Source organism: Canis lupus, chromosome 7 (genome assembly GCF_003254725.2).
Source record: "Canis lupus dingo isolate Sandy chromosome 7, ASM325472v2, whole genome shotgun sequence".
In the NCBI taxonomy this organism is placed as follows: Eukaryota; Metazoa; Chordata; class Mammalia; order Carnivora; family Canidae; genus Canis; species Canis lupus.
The window spans coordinates 16762345-16775915 of NC_064249.1; the positions used below are offsets into that span (position 1 = coordinate 16762345).

General features: G+C 38.5%; 1 protein-coding gene across 2 annotated transcripts in view; it reads left to right on the forward strand.

Annotated features, from left to right (window-relative positions):
- The window catches only part of RGL1 (ral guanine nucleotide dissociation stimulator like 1), a 250144-nt gene that overhangs the window by 81753 nt on the left and 154820 nt on the right, over positions 1 to 13571 (forward strand). For both annotated transcript variants that reach the window (XM_025430066.3, XM_025430063.3), the window contains exon 2: positions 8327 to 8490. In XM_025430066.3, the coding sequence (XP_025285851.1) occupies positions 8359 to 8490 (132 nt within the window). In that variant the 5' untranslated portion in view covers positions 8327 to 8358. The remainder of the gene's footprint in view (positions 1 to 8326; positions 8491 to 13571) is intronic.

The window sequence follows — 13571 nt, forward strand, 5'->3', positions numbered from 1 at the left end:
AAAGATTAGCCTGTGACTATTGAACTGTGTGATGCTCCCCTGATGGTTTTTGCATTTTGCCCTCATTCAGCCAGTTAAAGCTGGAATCCACAGAATTGTGAAACATTTGAGCCTGGAATGGTCATGTGATTTACAGTTTCATCTCATTCTGCACTTTCAAGCAACATAATCGCTGAGCTTTTTATTGTGATAAAAACGCAGGCCATAAAAAATTCCGCCCCTTAGAATTCTTTCTGTCTCTCTTACAATGCTGAGGGATTCTTCTAGATCTCGGACTCTGTTCTGTTTAGGTATCCTCCCCCTTCCCTCCCCCATGTCTGCCTGTGCAGATCTGTTTCCAGACTGCCCGCACTAAACGGAGACAAGGAAGGGAGCCCAGCTGTTTTCCTTGTGTTGGCTTTCTGTGCTGAGCAGGAATTGCTAAGCAAAGAGCAACATTTCTCCAGGGAGGTTCACAAGGGTAGTACAAAACCCAGTCTGGGTTTTTCTTTTTTTGAGTTATTATTAAAAACTTCTGCCAAGGATTATCAGTGGGGGGAGGGGAAGGTGGTAGCTCACGAAGTCTGAAGTGCAGTTGGACCAGCCTTTAAAAGCTATCAACTTGAATGAAGCAGGAATGTCTTGCACTACTTCAATTTTCTACATTTAACAGGAGACAGTTGCTCCCAGAGAAAGTCACTTCTGATTCCAAGGTTCCATTGTGCAACCTTGTTCAGTTTCAGTGAAGACAGTACATAATTAAAATTCCTTTGAAAATGGTTGCCCAATGATTGACATTTGTTCCAAAATACATCATAGTAGTAAATGCTTAAACTGCTACTCCAGTGAAGTATATTTTTTTAGTGGAAAGAAAACAAAATTTTTTTTTAAAGGGTGATTGAGCTTTTTGAAAAAAATTGAAGGAATATGATACATTTATGTTCAGTCTCTCAAAGAGCTGATAGTCCAGCAGTGGAGACCAGAGTAAATCGAGAAGAGCCAAAGAAACCAATACGCAGAATATAAGTGAGTTGCCTGTTAGAGGCTAGAATGCTGCTGAGTTCCCACAAAGGAGGAGACAGTGAAGATCTGTTGCCCTCCTAATACGTTGACATAAATTGTTACTTCAAACACAACCGATGTTTCAGTATTGCTCTGAAGCAATCTGACGTGCCTGCTTTCCCAGGACGAGTGCTGCTTAGTGCTAGAAATGTATACCATGACTCCCTGGAGTTCTTTCTGTCTTGTGTCTCTCTATGCTCTAGTCTCCATTTCTGCACAGAGATCCTAGATTCTGGACAGCTGCTTCTGTCTCCGTTTTCAGAATGAAGAGACCACTGTGATGCACCCCTACAACTGGGAAGGCTGTCTCTTATGACCTCCTTGGATGCCCCAGTTTATGAGTACCACAATATCAATCATGATTAGAGATGTCTACCACTGAACCAAGATTTGGATGCTAAGGATCACTGAGCTCACCCAAACACCAGCCTTACAAAGCCTCAGCAAAATTTACAGTTGACTACACATTAGAGAATTTTGAGTTCTTCCTGAAGAGTCACAACTCAGGTGTTAAATCTATGAATGCCAAGGGGCTATGATAACATCATACCATTTGTTTGACTTTTGAGTAATGAATGCATGCATCATGCGGGCATAAGTATAGTATGCGAGTGACCTATGGAAATCACCACTTTTCACCATTGTGTTTAGTAGTATAAATCCCTCAGTTCTACTGGAAAAATACTTCAGTGCACATTAGTTTTGCTTTCTACATTTGGGGTGGGGGAGAGGTGAGTACTTTATTTTATCTCTGTGGGAGGGGGGTCTCAGCGGTGTTATTGGTCTATTTATTCATGTTAAAGATGAGGTACATGAGGCTGAGGACAGTGAAATGGTTTGCCCAAGTGTTACAGAGAGAACTTACTGTAGTCTTATGATTTAAACCCAGGTCTCCTGCCTGGGATTCCAGTGTGCGTTGTACTATGCCATTCTGAACCCTGTAAAACACACTAAAATGCAAAGACTGTTCTTGATACATAGACATTCAGGTGAAAGAGTTGATGATAACCAGAGGTAAAGAAGCCTGTCTTATCTGCACAGAACCTGAGCTCATTAGGAAGCAGAATGAGGATGAAAGAAGTTAGGAGGAAAGAAATGGCAGAAACACAAGTAATCATGGGAAGAAGACTAGAATAGGGCAAATATCAGAGACATTTTCAAGATTAGGAGAAATCTGAATTGAGTTAAAAAGATTAAAAGATTTTTCTAGGCAGAAGCAAGAGTGTATGTGTGTAAGGGAACCAAATAGAAATGCTGTATTATCAATGCATACAATGGAATCTGCAGGAGCAGAAGAGAAACACGGCTCTGCTAGACAAAGGCTAGAAACACCAAAGCATTCCAGTAAGGTTCTGAATGGTATATAGGTTCTGAATACTTCCTTCTGAAAAAATGTAAGGAGGAGAGGGAGGGGAAAAAGATAATGATTTAGTGGGATGTCTCATATATTATTTACTATGATAGAAGAGAAAGTCAAATTCAGTAAAGATTGATTTATCAAACAAAATCCAGCATGGGTATTAATAAAATAAATACAGATTTCAGCGAAATTGTGCCTAGGACTTATTTTTAAAGCCATGCTTCAAAAAGGTTGTATCTGTGAGAATTATAGATAATTTTTATCAAATCACAACAACAGATACTAGTAATGGCAAGCTTTTATGTTCTTAGATGATCACTTAATACTTATGTTTTTAAGATTAGCCCCTGGGCCACCTGGGTGTCTCAGTCACTTAAGCCTCCAGCTCTAGGGACGCCTGGGTGGCTCAGCAGTTGAGCGTCTGCCTTTGGCTCAGGGTGTGATCCTGGGTCCGGTGATTGAGTCTCACATCGGGATTCCTGCATGAAGCCTGCTTCTCCCTCTCCCTCTGCCTATGTCTCTGCCTCTCTCTCATTCTGTCTCTCTCATGAATAAATAAATAAAATAAAATAAAAAGCCTCTAGCTCTTGATCTTGGCTCATGCTGCATCACGCTCCATGTTGGGTGTAGATCCTGCTTAAGATTCTCTCTCCCTCTCCCTCTGCTCCTCCCCCACCATTCTACTCATTCACACTCTCTCCCTCTTCAAAAAGAAAGAAAGAAAGAAAGAAAGAAAGAAAGAAAGAAAGAAAGAAAGAAAGAAAGAAGGAAAGAAAGAAAGAAAGAAGAAAGAAAGAAAGAAAGAAAGAAAGAAAGAAAGAAAGAAAGAAAGAAAGAAAGAAAAAAGAAAAAGAAGATGGTATTTGGATTTAACCAAACTGAAAAACAACAACAACAGCAACACAAATCTTTAAGCTTTGGTAGGAATGTTAGGGCTCTAGGATTTGAAGCAAAATGATCTTAAGAATTTTTACATGGCTTTTTCTCATCTGCAATTGGTTCTCAGTGTCAAGTGAAAGCATCTTTCTTCCATACCACCAGACTTATCTTCCCTGTTCTTATTTTACTTCTCTGTTTCATGAAGTAGGGACAGTGTACAGTCAAATCCTTTTACAATTACAAAAGGCACTTCTCTAGCAATTTTCTCTTGAATATTTTAAAAAATATTTTTCATTTATTCATTTGAGGGAGAGAGAGAAAGAGACAGATAGACAGAAAGAGCACAAGCAGGGGGAGAGGCAGAGAGAGAGAGGGAGAAGCAGACTCTCTGCTAAGCTGGGAGCCCAATGTGGGACTCGATCCCAGGACCTGAGCTGAAGGCAGATGCTCAAACATCTGAGCCACCCAGGCGCCCCTCTTTTTAAGGTTTTGAGCTAAATTTTGCTCCTGTGTTCTCTGATCAGATATTTGTCTTTCTATACTTAAAGCTTCCTTTCTCTAACCCACCTCTAACTTAAGGATGATCTCACCATCCACGGGTTTAAATTTTGTTTTGAAGGGATGGTAGAAAGGGAGGTGGGTGTAGGGGGGTGACTGGGTGATGGGCACTGAGGGGGGCACTTAAGGGTTGAGCACTGGGTGTTATTCTATATGTTGGCAAATTGAACACCAATAAAAAAATAATAAAATAAATAAATTTTGTTTTGTTGATATTAGGTATTTTAGGATGACGGTTTTTCAAAAATGGATTCCTCAAAAATCTTATAGGCTTATGATATTTTAGACCAAATATTAAGTGGAATTGAAGATTCTGCCTTTAGGTTTATAGTGATTTCATCTTATTCATTGAATGGGCTTATATTAGTGGTATTTGCAGGGAAGTTGGCTTGTAAGCCTTGACCACGTGTTTTAAGAAAGAAGACAGGAGTTCAACTCTAAGATATGCGGCATATCAAAGGTAGTAGAAGGTCTACATATTCCTCTTATTTTCATTCTAACGAGAAATAGCCCCACTATATAGACTTCTATAGGCTCATTTTAGGAAAATAGGAAACCTATAAATAAATGTATGAATTGTTTAAAGAAGATATGGAGTGGAACTTAAGATCTGAAGAGGTAAAAAGGTGGATCAGCAGCAGAATTTGGCTATAATTTGGGGGACCAGTGGAAAATGAAAATTCAGGGATTTTTGTGTAAAAATTAAGTTTCAACACATTGATAGAACATTCAACCAAACCTGGGGCCCTTCTGGGCATGGGGTGTTGTGTGACTGTGCAGGTCACACCAATAACAGCTACCCTGGTCAGAAGTTGAGATGGGGTGAGGGATCTGGCTGGCTCAGTTGATGGAGCATGTGACTCTTGATCCCCACGTTGGGTGTAGAGATTAGTTAAAAAGAAGAAGACCAAGAGGAAGAGGAAGAAGAAGAAAAAGAAATTGAGTTGAGGGATCCCTGGGTGGCGCAACGGTTTAGCGCCTGCCTTTGGCCCAGGGCGCAATCCTGGAGACCCAGGATCGAATCCCACATCGAGCTCCTGGTGCATGGAGCCTGCTTCTCCTTCTGCCTGTGTCTCTGCCTCTCTCTCTCTCTCTCTCTCTGTGACTATCATAAATAAATAAAAATTAAAAAAAAAAAAAGAAAAGAAAAGAAATTGAGTTGAGATGGGAGTAAAATGGAAAAGGAATGCTCTATTTTCCCAGGATGTTTCCCTCTCTGTATCTATCCCACTCTTACCTGTATACTCATTAGACATGACCACCTCTCAAGTGGGCACTAGTGGGCCAGTTAGCTTAGACACTGATCCATTACTTAACTCTAATCCATGAGGGAAAGAGCAGGAGAGGGAGGTCTCATTCTACCCGTGAGGGGATGTAGGGTAAGGTTTGAAGTTCTGCTGAACTTTTTCTAGGAGAGAAAGCATAAACTTCAGAACTCTACAACTTCCTAGCAGTGTATTAAAATTACTTAGCTGCCTTGCATCTAATTTTTCAGGGCTGTAAAATGGTTAAGTCCACCTGACCAGGTTACTGTGTAGTGTAGAGATAATGTGAAAAGTCCTAGCACGGTGGCTGATATGCAATGGGAGCTCAAAATATGTTGCATATATGGTCATTTCGTTTTGTGGGTGAGGAGAGATTCTGAGAATGGATGAAGAGACCTCAAATCTCGGATGATGTGGAGGATCTCGAAACGTTTGAAGAGCATCCTAGTCACTGGCTGCCTCTCTGCTTCCATCATGAGTTCCCAAGTACTTCATAATGGTTTAAAGCTCATTAAATTGCATCTTCTTCCCAAACAGGGCAAGGAAAAATCTGTGGGAAGTCAGTACACAGTAGAGTTCAGTCTCCAATACTGAAAATTTGCCAATTCTCACCCACACTGTATTGATGAGAAAGCAATTGTGGGCAGCAGTAGAGTGAAAGCTGTGGGGTCACCAGGATGCGTTATGCTTACAGATGTTCCATTGTTCACCCTGAGATGTTATAGTTCATCTATTTTGTCCAACTAGGTTTCCATGATATGCAGAAGAGAGAGCTAAAACCATTTTATGTAGCTTTTCCACTTTGTTTTGATTTATTATTTGTTGTTTACAGTATTATCTCCAATAACAATGATGGAATTTCCTTCCCTACTAATCTGGCCTATTTCCATTTGGCCTGTTTATTTTAGTTTCCTTTTTTGGGACTGAAACCTCCACATGACTTTGCTTTGTTTATTTCCTTGCCTGTATGTGTCAGCATCATTTATTAGCATATCCTCTCACATGAACTTTGTTCATTAATTATAAAGGTTTTGTTTCCTGCCTCCTAGTAGGATTGTATTCAGGGCTCCATGTGTGTAAGTACTGCACGATGGTTTTGGTTAGCAGTTTCCTCATCATTGCTCTCCGCAAGCAGATGGTTTGCTCTCCATGGCTTCCAGATGGAGCACGTGAAGCAGAGAAGGAAGTCTGCTGCCAAAGATGTTTTTCTCAAATCCTCTGACCAACTAGCCCTGCTAGGCTTCTCAATACTCATTTCTGTTTACTTTTATTTGGGCAATAGGTTATGTGAGCATAAAACCTGCTTTTTGCAGACATGCTCAATTCTTGAAGACATTTCCATGAAAGCTAGTCTGTGTACTAATGAGCAATTCGGTGCTTGGGGATGCATGATGAACATTAGACTTGGCTCTTTCTCATGAAGACCGTATAGCCCACTAAATCAATCAAAAAGTGAAAAATAAGAGGTAATTTGATTTTTACATCTGTTATTTGAATATATTGGATCTGCTGCCACATTTTCACTGGATTCTCATGATTTACTGAATTAACTAATTCATCAAACATTTGTTTAGTATTTATTCTGTAGGGTAGCCCGGGTGGCTCAGAAGTTTAGCACCGCCTTCAGCCCAGGGTGTGATCCTGGAGACCTGGGATCGAGTCCCACATCGGGCTCCCTGCATGGAGCCTGCTTCTCCCTCTGCCTGTGTCTCTGCCCCCCACCCCTTTCTCTCTCTCATGAACAAATAAATAACAAAATCTTAAAAAAAATAAGTATTTACTCTGTATATGATGCCATCCCTAGTGTCAAGATGCTTAAAAGACAGAGGGTGAAAATAGAGTTGAAAGCAAGTAAATAAAAATGTTAACAGGTGGCACAATAGAAATCTGTCCAGAGTATATAGATGGAGTAACAATGGAGAAGGGGTCTTTATTCCCTTGGAGTAGGGGTGGGAAGAGATGTCAGAAACAAAGCCTTAAGGTGCTGGATATATTTGAGATCCATACATACCTTCAGATGGGTACAATGATGACTGAGGAGGCCTAAGGGTATGGTGAAAGAAGGGAGGTGGAGGAAGCCAGGCAAAGAGGGGTTTAAATTTTATTCTTTAGGGAAAGGTTTTTTTTTTTTTTTTTTTTTAGATTTTATTTATTCACGAGAGACACACAGAGAGGCAGAGGCATAGGCAGAGGGAGGAGAAGCGGGCTCCATGCAAGAAGCCTGGGGTGGGACTCAATCCCAGGACTCTGGGGTCAGACCCTGACCCGAAGGCAGATGCTCAACCGCTGAACCACCCAGGCGTCCCTAGGGAAAATTTTAAGTAGGTGGAACATCATTTTTAGATTTACTTTTAAAAAAAAATTACTCTGAGAAGGATAGAGGAGGACGGGAATGGAGGCAGGAGATTCCTTTGGACAGGATGGCGAGGAGCAGGCATGATGTGATTCCAAACAAGCCAGTGGTGATGGAAAGATGTCAAGGAAGAAGACGTTATAGGATTGGTATCAGTTTTAAAACATTGTCTTTACAGCAACTGCTGATGAATCTAAGGCTCAGGAAAGTAATGTAGCCAATAAATATTGAGTAGAATATTTTTCCATGCTTCCACTGCAGTTTGAAAAAAAAAATATTGTGGCATTTAAGATGTGGCCATATACCATATTGTGATGACTTGTTTATAACTCTTTCTGCCCCAGGACATTAAGTTTCTTAAGGTTAAGAACCAAATTACCAAATGATTTGTGTATGCCTAGCTTGGAGCCTAATATAAACAAGTACCCAATAGATGTTTGAGGAGGAAGACTCCTGACGCCAGTACTTCTTCCACATGCAATATACAGCATGAAAATTCAAGAACTTCATTTGGGCTTGTCTCTGCACCCATTTCCATCTTACCTCCTGAGGGGGGCTAGAGCAAAGTGACATACAGGCATAATAGGCAGATGATGCTTCTTACTTTGCTTTAAAATTTCTATCTATTTTTTCGTAAAGAAATTGCATTCTTTACCAAAATGCACCCCTGCCTCCAGAAGCCTGCATTAAAATAGCAATAATGAATATTTAATATATGTAAAAAAGTGGTCATCAAAGTTGATATCTGTTGTGACATTGTCTTCAATGGTCTCATTATCCACAAATCACACATAATAACTTGCATTCATATCTTTTTTTTTAATGGTAATTCATGTTTTAACCTGGATCACACTTTATTCTTCCACACAGATCCGTAATGCCTCCTGCCTGGCTCCTTCAAGATGGAGGGTAAATCTGTGGGAGAACCTGCTCAAGTGGCATCTAAATTCAAACTTTCCACCAAGGTAGAAAGCCCAGGACCCTGGCTGGTGGAAGACCATGCTCGGATATGGGAGGTTTTAAAGACAGAGGAGGTAAGACAACTCTGAATGGCTCAGTTGGTACAATGATGGATTTTCTTAGACTTGAGACTCTAGTTTCTTAGTGGAGTCAGCACCGAAGGCCAGCTTGGCAAATTTTTATTCAGGGGCCAACCATGAACAGAGAACAGTGTCAGGAGTGTGTTCCTTGGACATTAATAACTCCACAGTGATTTAGCCAAAAGATGTGGCATTGACAGAGCTCAAAATATACAAGTAGACATTCTCCTTGTAGGATCTTATCAGTCCTAAGTGGGAATTCAAATTGTGGTGAAAAGTTAGTTCCTAAGGATCAATCATAACAGTGGAATTATATAAATTCAGTTTTGTTTTTAAGAAAATTGTAGTTTTCTTTTTTACTGTTTTTTTTTTTTTAAGATTTTATTTATCCACTTGAGAGAGAGATAGCAAGAGAGAGAAAGAGAGAGAAATAGCATGACCAGCGGGGAGAGGGAGAAGCAGGCTTCCCACTGAGTGGAGAGCCTGATGTGGGGCTTGATTCCAGGATCCTGGGATCACGACCTGAGCCGAAGGCAGACACTTAACCAACTGAGCCACCCATGCACCTCTAAAAATTTATTGTTTGACAGCATGAGGCTCAGTGTAACCGTTAGAGCTCTTTGGTGGCAGGCAACAGATATTCACTCTGACTAATTTAGGGAAAATGGGAAATTGTTGGAGGATATTGGAAGGCTCACAGAATTGATGAGAGGTTTTGAAAGGCTTGGAAAGTAGACAGGAGCCAAGTCAGTAAGAACTGCTCAGGGCACTACCCCTGCTATAAATTCCAATCTTTTCCCCACCCTCTCTTTATTCTCATATGTATCTGCTCTAAATGCAAAGCCATGGGAGTTGGGGGCTCACTGCCAAACTCAGTCACATGTCTTTTTTCCTGGTTATTATGTAAAGAGAAAAAGAATCTTCTATGAGAGATCATTATAGCAAGTCCGCACAGCACTTGTGTTTGGAGTCCAAATGTCTAATATCCACATGTTGTGACAATTCCAGTTCAAGAAAGTAACTTAACAAGTGCCATTTTAAACATGTGAATGCTACCCAAGCAAGTACAAACCTCTATATGGATCTTTTCCCAACAGATTTTTTTTTTTTTTAAAGGAATAAAGCTCCACAGAGAGCAGTTGAAGTCTCTATGCATCCCGCCTAACAGGACCAAGACTAGGGTGAGATAGGTGAGGTGCTGAGGGCACAAATTTAAGGAAACAGATTTGTTTCCTGTACTTGCACAAATTTGAGAGTTAATGAGTCCTTATATTTTGAAGTGCCTTGCTTACGTTGACGTAGTGCTAACTCTACCACCCAATTTTATTCTTCTCCCCTTTTCTCCAAGGTAATCCCTTTCCTAAATTAGGCATTAACCATTCTTACACATATTTCATTATATATAGTACATACCTGTTATCCACATATCCAATATATAGTATTGATGTAGATCTTTTAAATTTTGCATAAGCTTTATGCTACATGTCTACTTCTATATAGCTTTTTAAAAACTTAACATTTAGTTTCTACCTTATCTGTTTTCTATACTTGACACATATAGTTTTAGCTTATTCACATTTTACTTCTTTATATTCTATTTATTGCATCAAATTTGTTTCTCTTCCCTTATTAACTTTTAGGGACTTTTCAATACAAGGTAGTGTAGTATATTCTTTAACAGAGGCACCTGGAAGTGGCCTGCTGGATTATAAAGTATGAAAACCTTCAGTTTTACTAGTTATTATCAGATTTATTTCCAAGATGAGGACATGAATTTATATCCCCACAAGCAGCGTATGAGAAGTCCCTCTGTTCTGTATCTTCACCAGTTACCAATCTTGTCAGACCCTTTAAATATCAGTTAATCTGATTGTTTTGAAATGGGCTCTTGTTGTTTTAACGTGAATTTTTCCCATATGGATAATCAGTTATCCTAGCACCATTTTTTGAATGTCCCTAATTCTTCTGTAGTTAGGAATCTTCTCATGTATCATATTTCTTTACATACTCTCTCTGTTGATGTGATACTCTCTCCACAGTTTTAGCTTTAAAGGAAACATGGATATCTAATTGGACATGTGCCTCCACTGAATTATAGCTCTTCAAAATTATTTTGGCTGTTTTTGGAAGTTACATTTTCTATATGGATTTAGGATGAGCTTGTTAAGTTCTGTGAATTTGGAGAAAAAGCAAAGTCTGCTGGAAATTTGATTGGGATTGAAATAAATTTGTTGATTAATTTGGAGAGTATCAATATCTTTATGATATTCAGTGATTATCTTGTCTAAGCATTGACTTTAATGGATATGCTTCAAATATTTCACCCTCACTATTTCACCAATATTTTATCCTACACCAAAGTTTATGAAACTTTTCATAACTATGATTGAGGAAGTTTTTTTCTTCTCCTTTTCCTTTTTCCTAAATGTTAATTTCTTTACATTGTAATATTTGATATCTACAAAATAATATACATGTAAGTTATAGAGTATAATATTAAAACAAACACTGTGAGTTCACAATGAACTTAAGAACTGCAACTTTATCAATATGTTGAATTCATATGTGGACTCTTTCAGAGCCTATTCTCTGTCCCCTTGATTCTTTTCCCTGCAAAGTTAACCATTTTCTTGAAATCTGGTTTGATCATTCTTTAGCTTTTTAAAAGTTTTTATTGAATATAAATATATCCCCAAACAATATTGTTTAGTTATATAAGCTAGTTATTTGGTCTTACATATGATATAGATCTGATTTCTTTGGTGACCCACTTCTTGCACTCAACATGTTTCTAAGATTTTTAGTAGTAATTCATTAATTTTTATTGTTGAATAATATGCCATTATGTGGTTATGCCATGACTTATTTATTCATATTTATGTTCATGGATATTTCAACTACTTAGTCTTTTTTTGCCATTATGAACAATCTGCTGTCAATATCCTTATACATGTCTGTGCCTGGTGTAAGAGTGCTCCATGTATAGGAATCTTTCTAGATTAATACCTACTAGATGAATTTTGTAGTTGAATATGCAAGTTATGTTTTGCAAGTTATTGCAAGTTATTCCAAAACAGTACTAATTTACACTTCCAGCAGCAGTGCATAACATTTTCTTATTCTACATTTTTGTCAACTTTTGTAATTGTTGAATTTTTAAATTATTTAATCTAGTTGTTATAAAATAGAAACTCATTTTTTACTCATCATTTCTTGATGTATATCACTCCATCATAGATAATTTTGTTTTTTTCTCTCTCTTTTTTAGAATTTACTTTTCTGAGGTCTAACTATATATAGCAAGAGTCTTTATTTCCTTTTTTCTTTTTGTCTGAAGATGCCTTTATTTTGAGCCTACTCTTAGAATGATAGTTTAGATGAGTGCAGAATTCTAGGTTATTCTCTTTCAGTACATTAGAAATATTCCATTGTCCTCTGCTTTCCAGTGCTTCTGTTGTAAACTAGCTAAAAGTCTAATTTTTATTCCTATGGATATGTCTTTTTTAACTAGCTAGATCTTCTCTATATTTTTGCTGTTTTGTAATTTCATTCTTCTATGTTGAGGTGTGGGTTTCTTTTTATTTCACCTATTGAAATTCATAGGGTTTCCCAAATATGTGAATGTCATCTTCCCTCAGTCTGGAAACACCTCTGTAATTTTCCTTTCAAATAATTGGTTTTGCTTTATTTTAATTCTGTAACTTCAACAAGAATTATTTTTTTTCTCACTCTTTGCTTATGTTCCTTACCCTCTCTTTTTTCTCCATGTTGTGTTCTGATTAATTTTAGATCTATATTACAATTCCCTAATTCTTTCCTTCTATCTAATCTGCTCTTTTAACCCAGCCACTGAGTTTTAAATTTCAATTGTTCTACTTTTTTTTTCTAGAAGTTCGTTTTTTTTTTTTTTTTAATTTCTAGTCATTGTTTAATGTCTTGCTTTCTATTCTTATTTTTATTTTTGAAGACTATTTGTCAAGAACTGTGAAGGCTATGAGATTTTATACTATTTGCAAGTTAACTTGCCAAGGTTAGATACTGAAAGAAGACATGAGACTGCTGTGTCTCAGAGACAGAAGAAACAGTGGCCAGAGTGTAAACATGTCTGTTTTGGTACCCTATGTCACAGTTCCTCCAGGGCCTAGATGCTTGCCAGCACAGAGAAGATCACTGACTTTGGGAAACTTATCAGTTTACAGTTTACAGTAGACAGCAAGTAAGCTTGTACTTTCTCCTAGTGGGGGATATTACCTTATCCTTTAAGGTTAACAATAGACTGCAAACACAGGCCTGAAAAATGATCTGAATAAAGACCAGCCAGGCCTTGATCTTTCAGCAGAGAAAGCAAGACATCTAGAAGCAAGAGAGACCCATGGGGGAGTGTTTCCCAACAATATTAAATATAATAGTTTTATATTCTGAGTTGGCAATTCTAACAACTGTGGGTCTTGTTTCGCTATCTGTTCTTTCTGTTGCCTTTTGACCATGATGTTTTGTTTCTTTTGTGACTTTTCACTGTGGGTTCACTTTTCTTGGAATGAAGGGAGTTTTCTCTCTTGAGAATTTGCATTTACTGCTGAGAGCCCTATCAACTGGAAGTCACTTTAAAGTAAATTCTTAGCTTGAAGTTCTTCAGACTACTCAATGTGACTATAGGCTGAAAATCTATGGATGGGTGTATTTATGGTAATTAGTTCCAAGGGGAAATGACTCCCTCCCCTCCCCAACTCACCCTTGCCCCTATTCAGTACCATATTTTAAGATAAGCAAGTTTTATGACATTGTTGTAGAGGGCATGCCATTCTTAGTTCACCTTAAAGTAGAGGGAATAACATTTTGGGGTCCTAGTTTTATGCAGTGGGGATTCACTGTAGATTCTCTCTCTTGAGCCAGCCCCCAGTTTTGTCTGTTAGTCTCTGTATCATTTAGAGTAATAAAACTGGGGCACCTGAGTGGCTCAGTTGGTTATGAGTCTGTCCTTGGCTTGGGTCATGGGTCCCATGGGTCCTGGGATTAAACCCCACTTTGGGCTTCCCCCTGTTCTGTGGGGAGCCTCCTTCTCCTTCTCCCTCTGC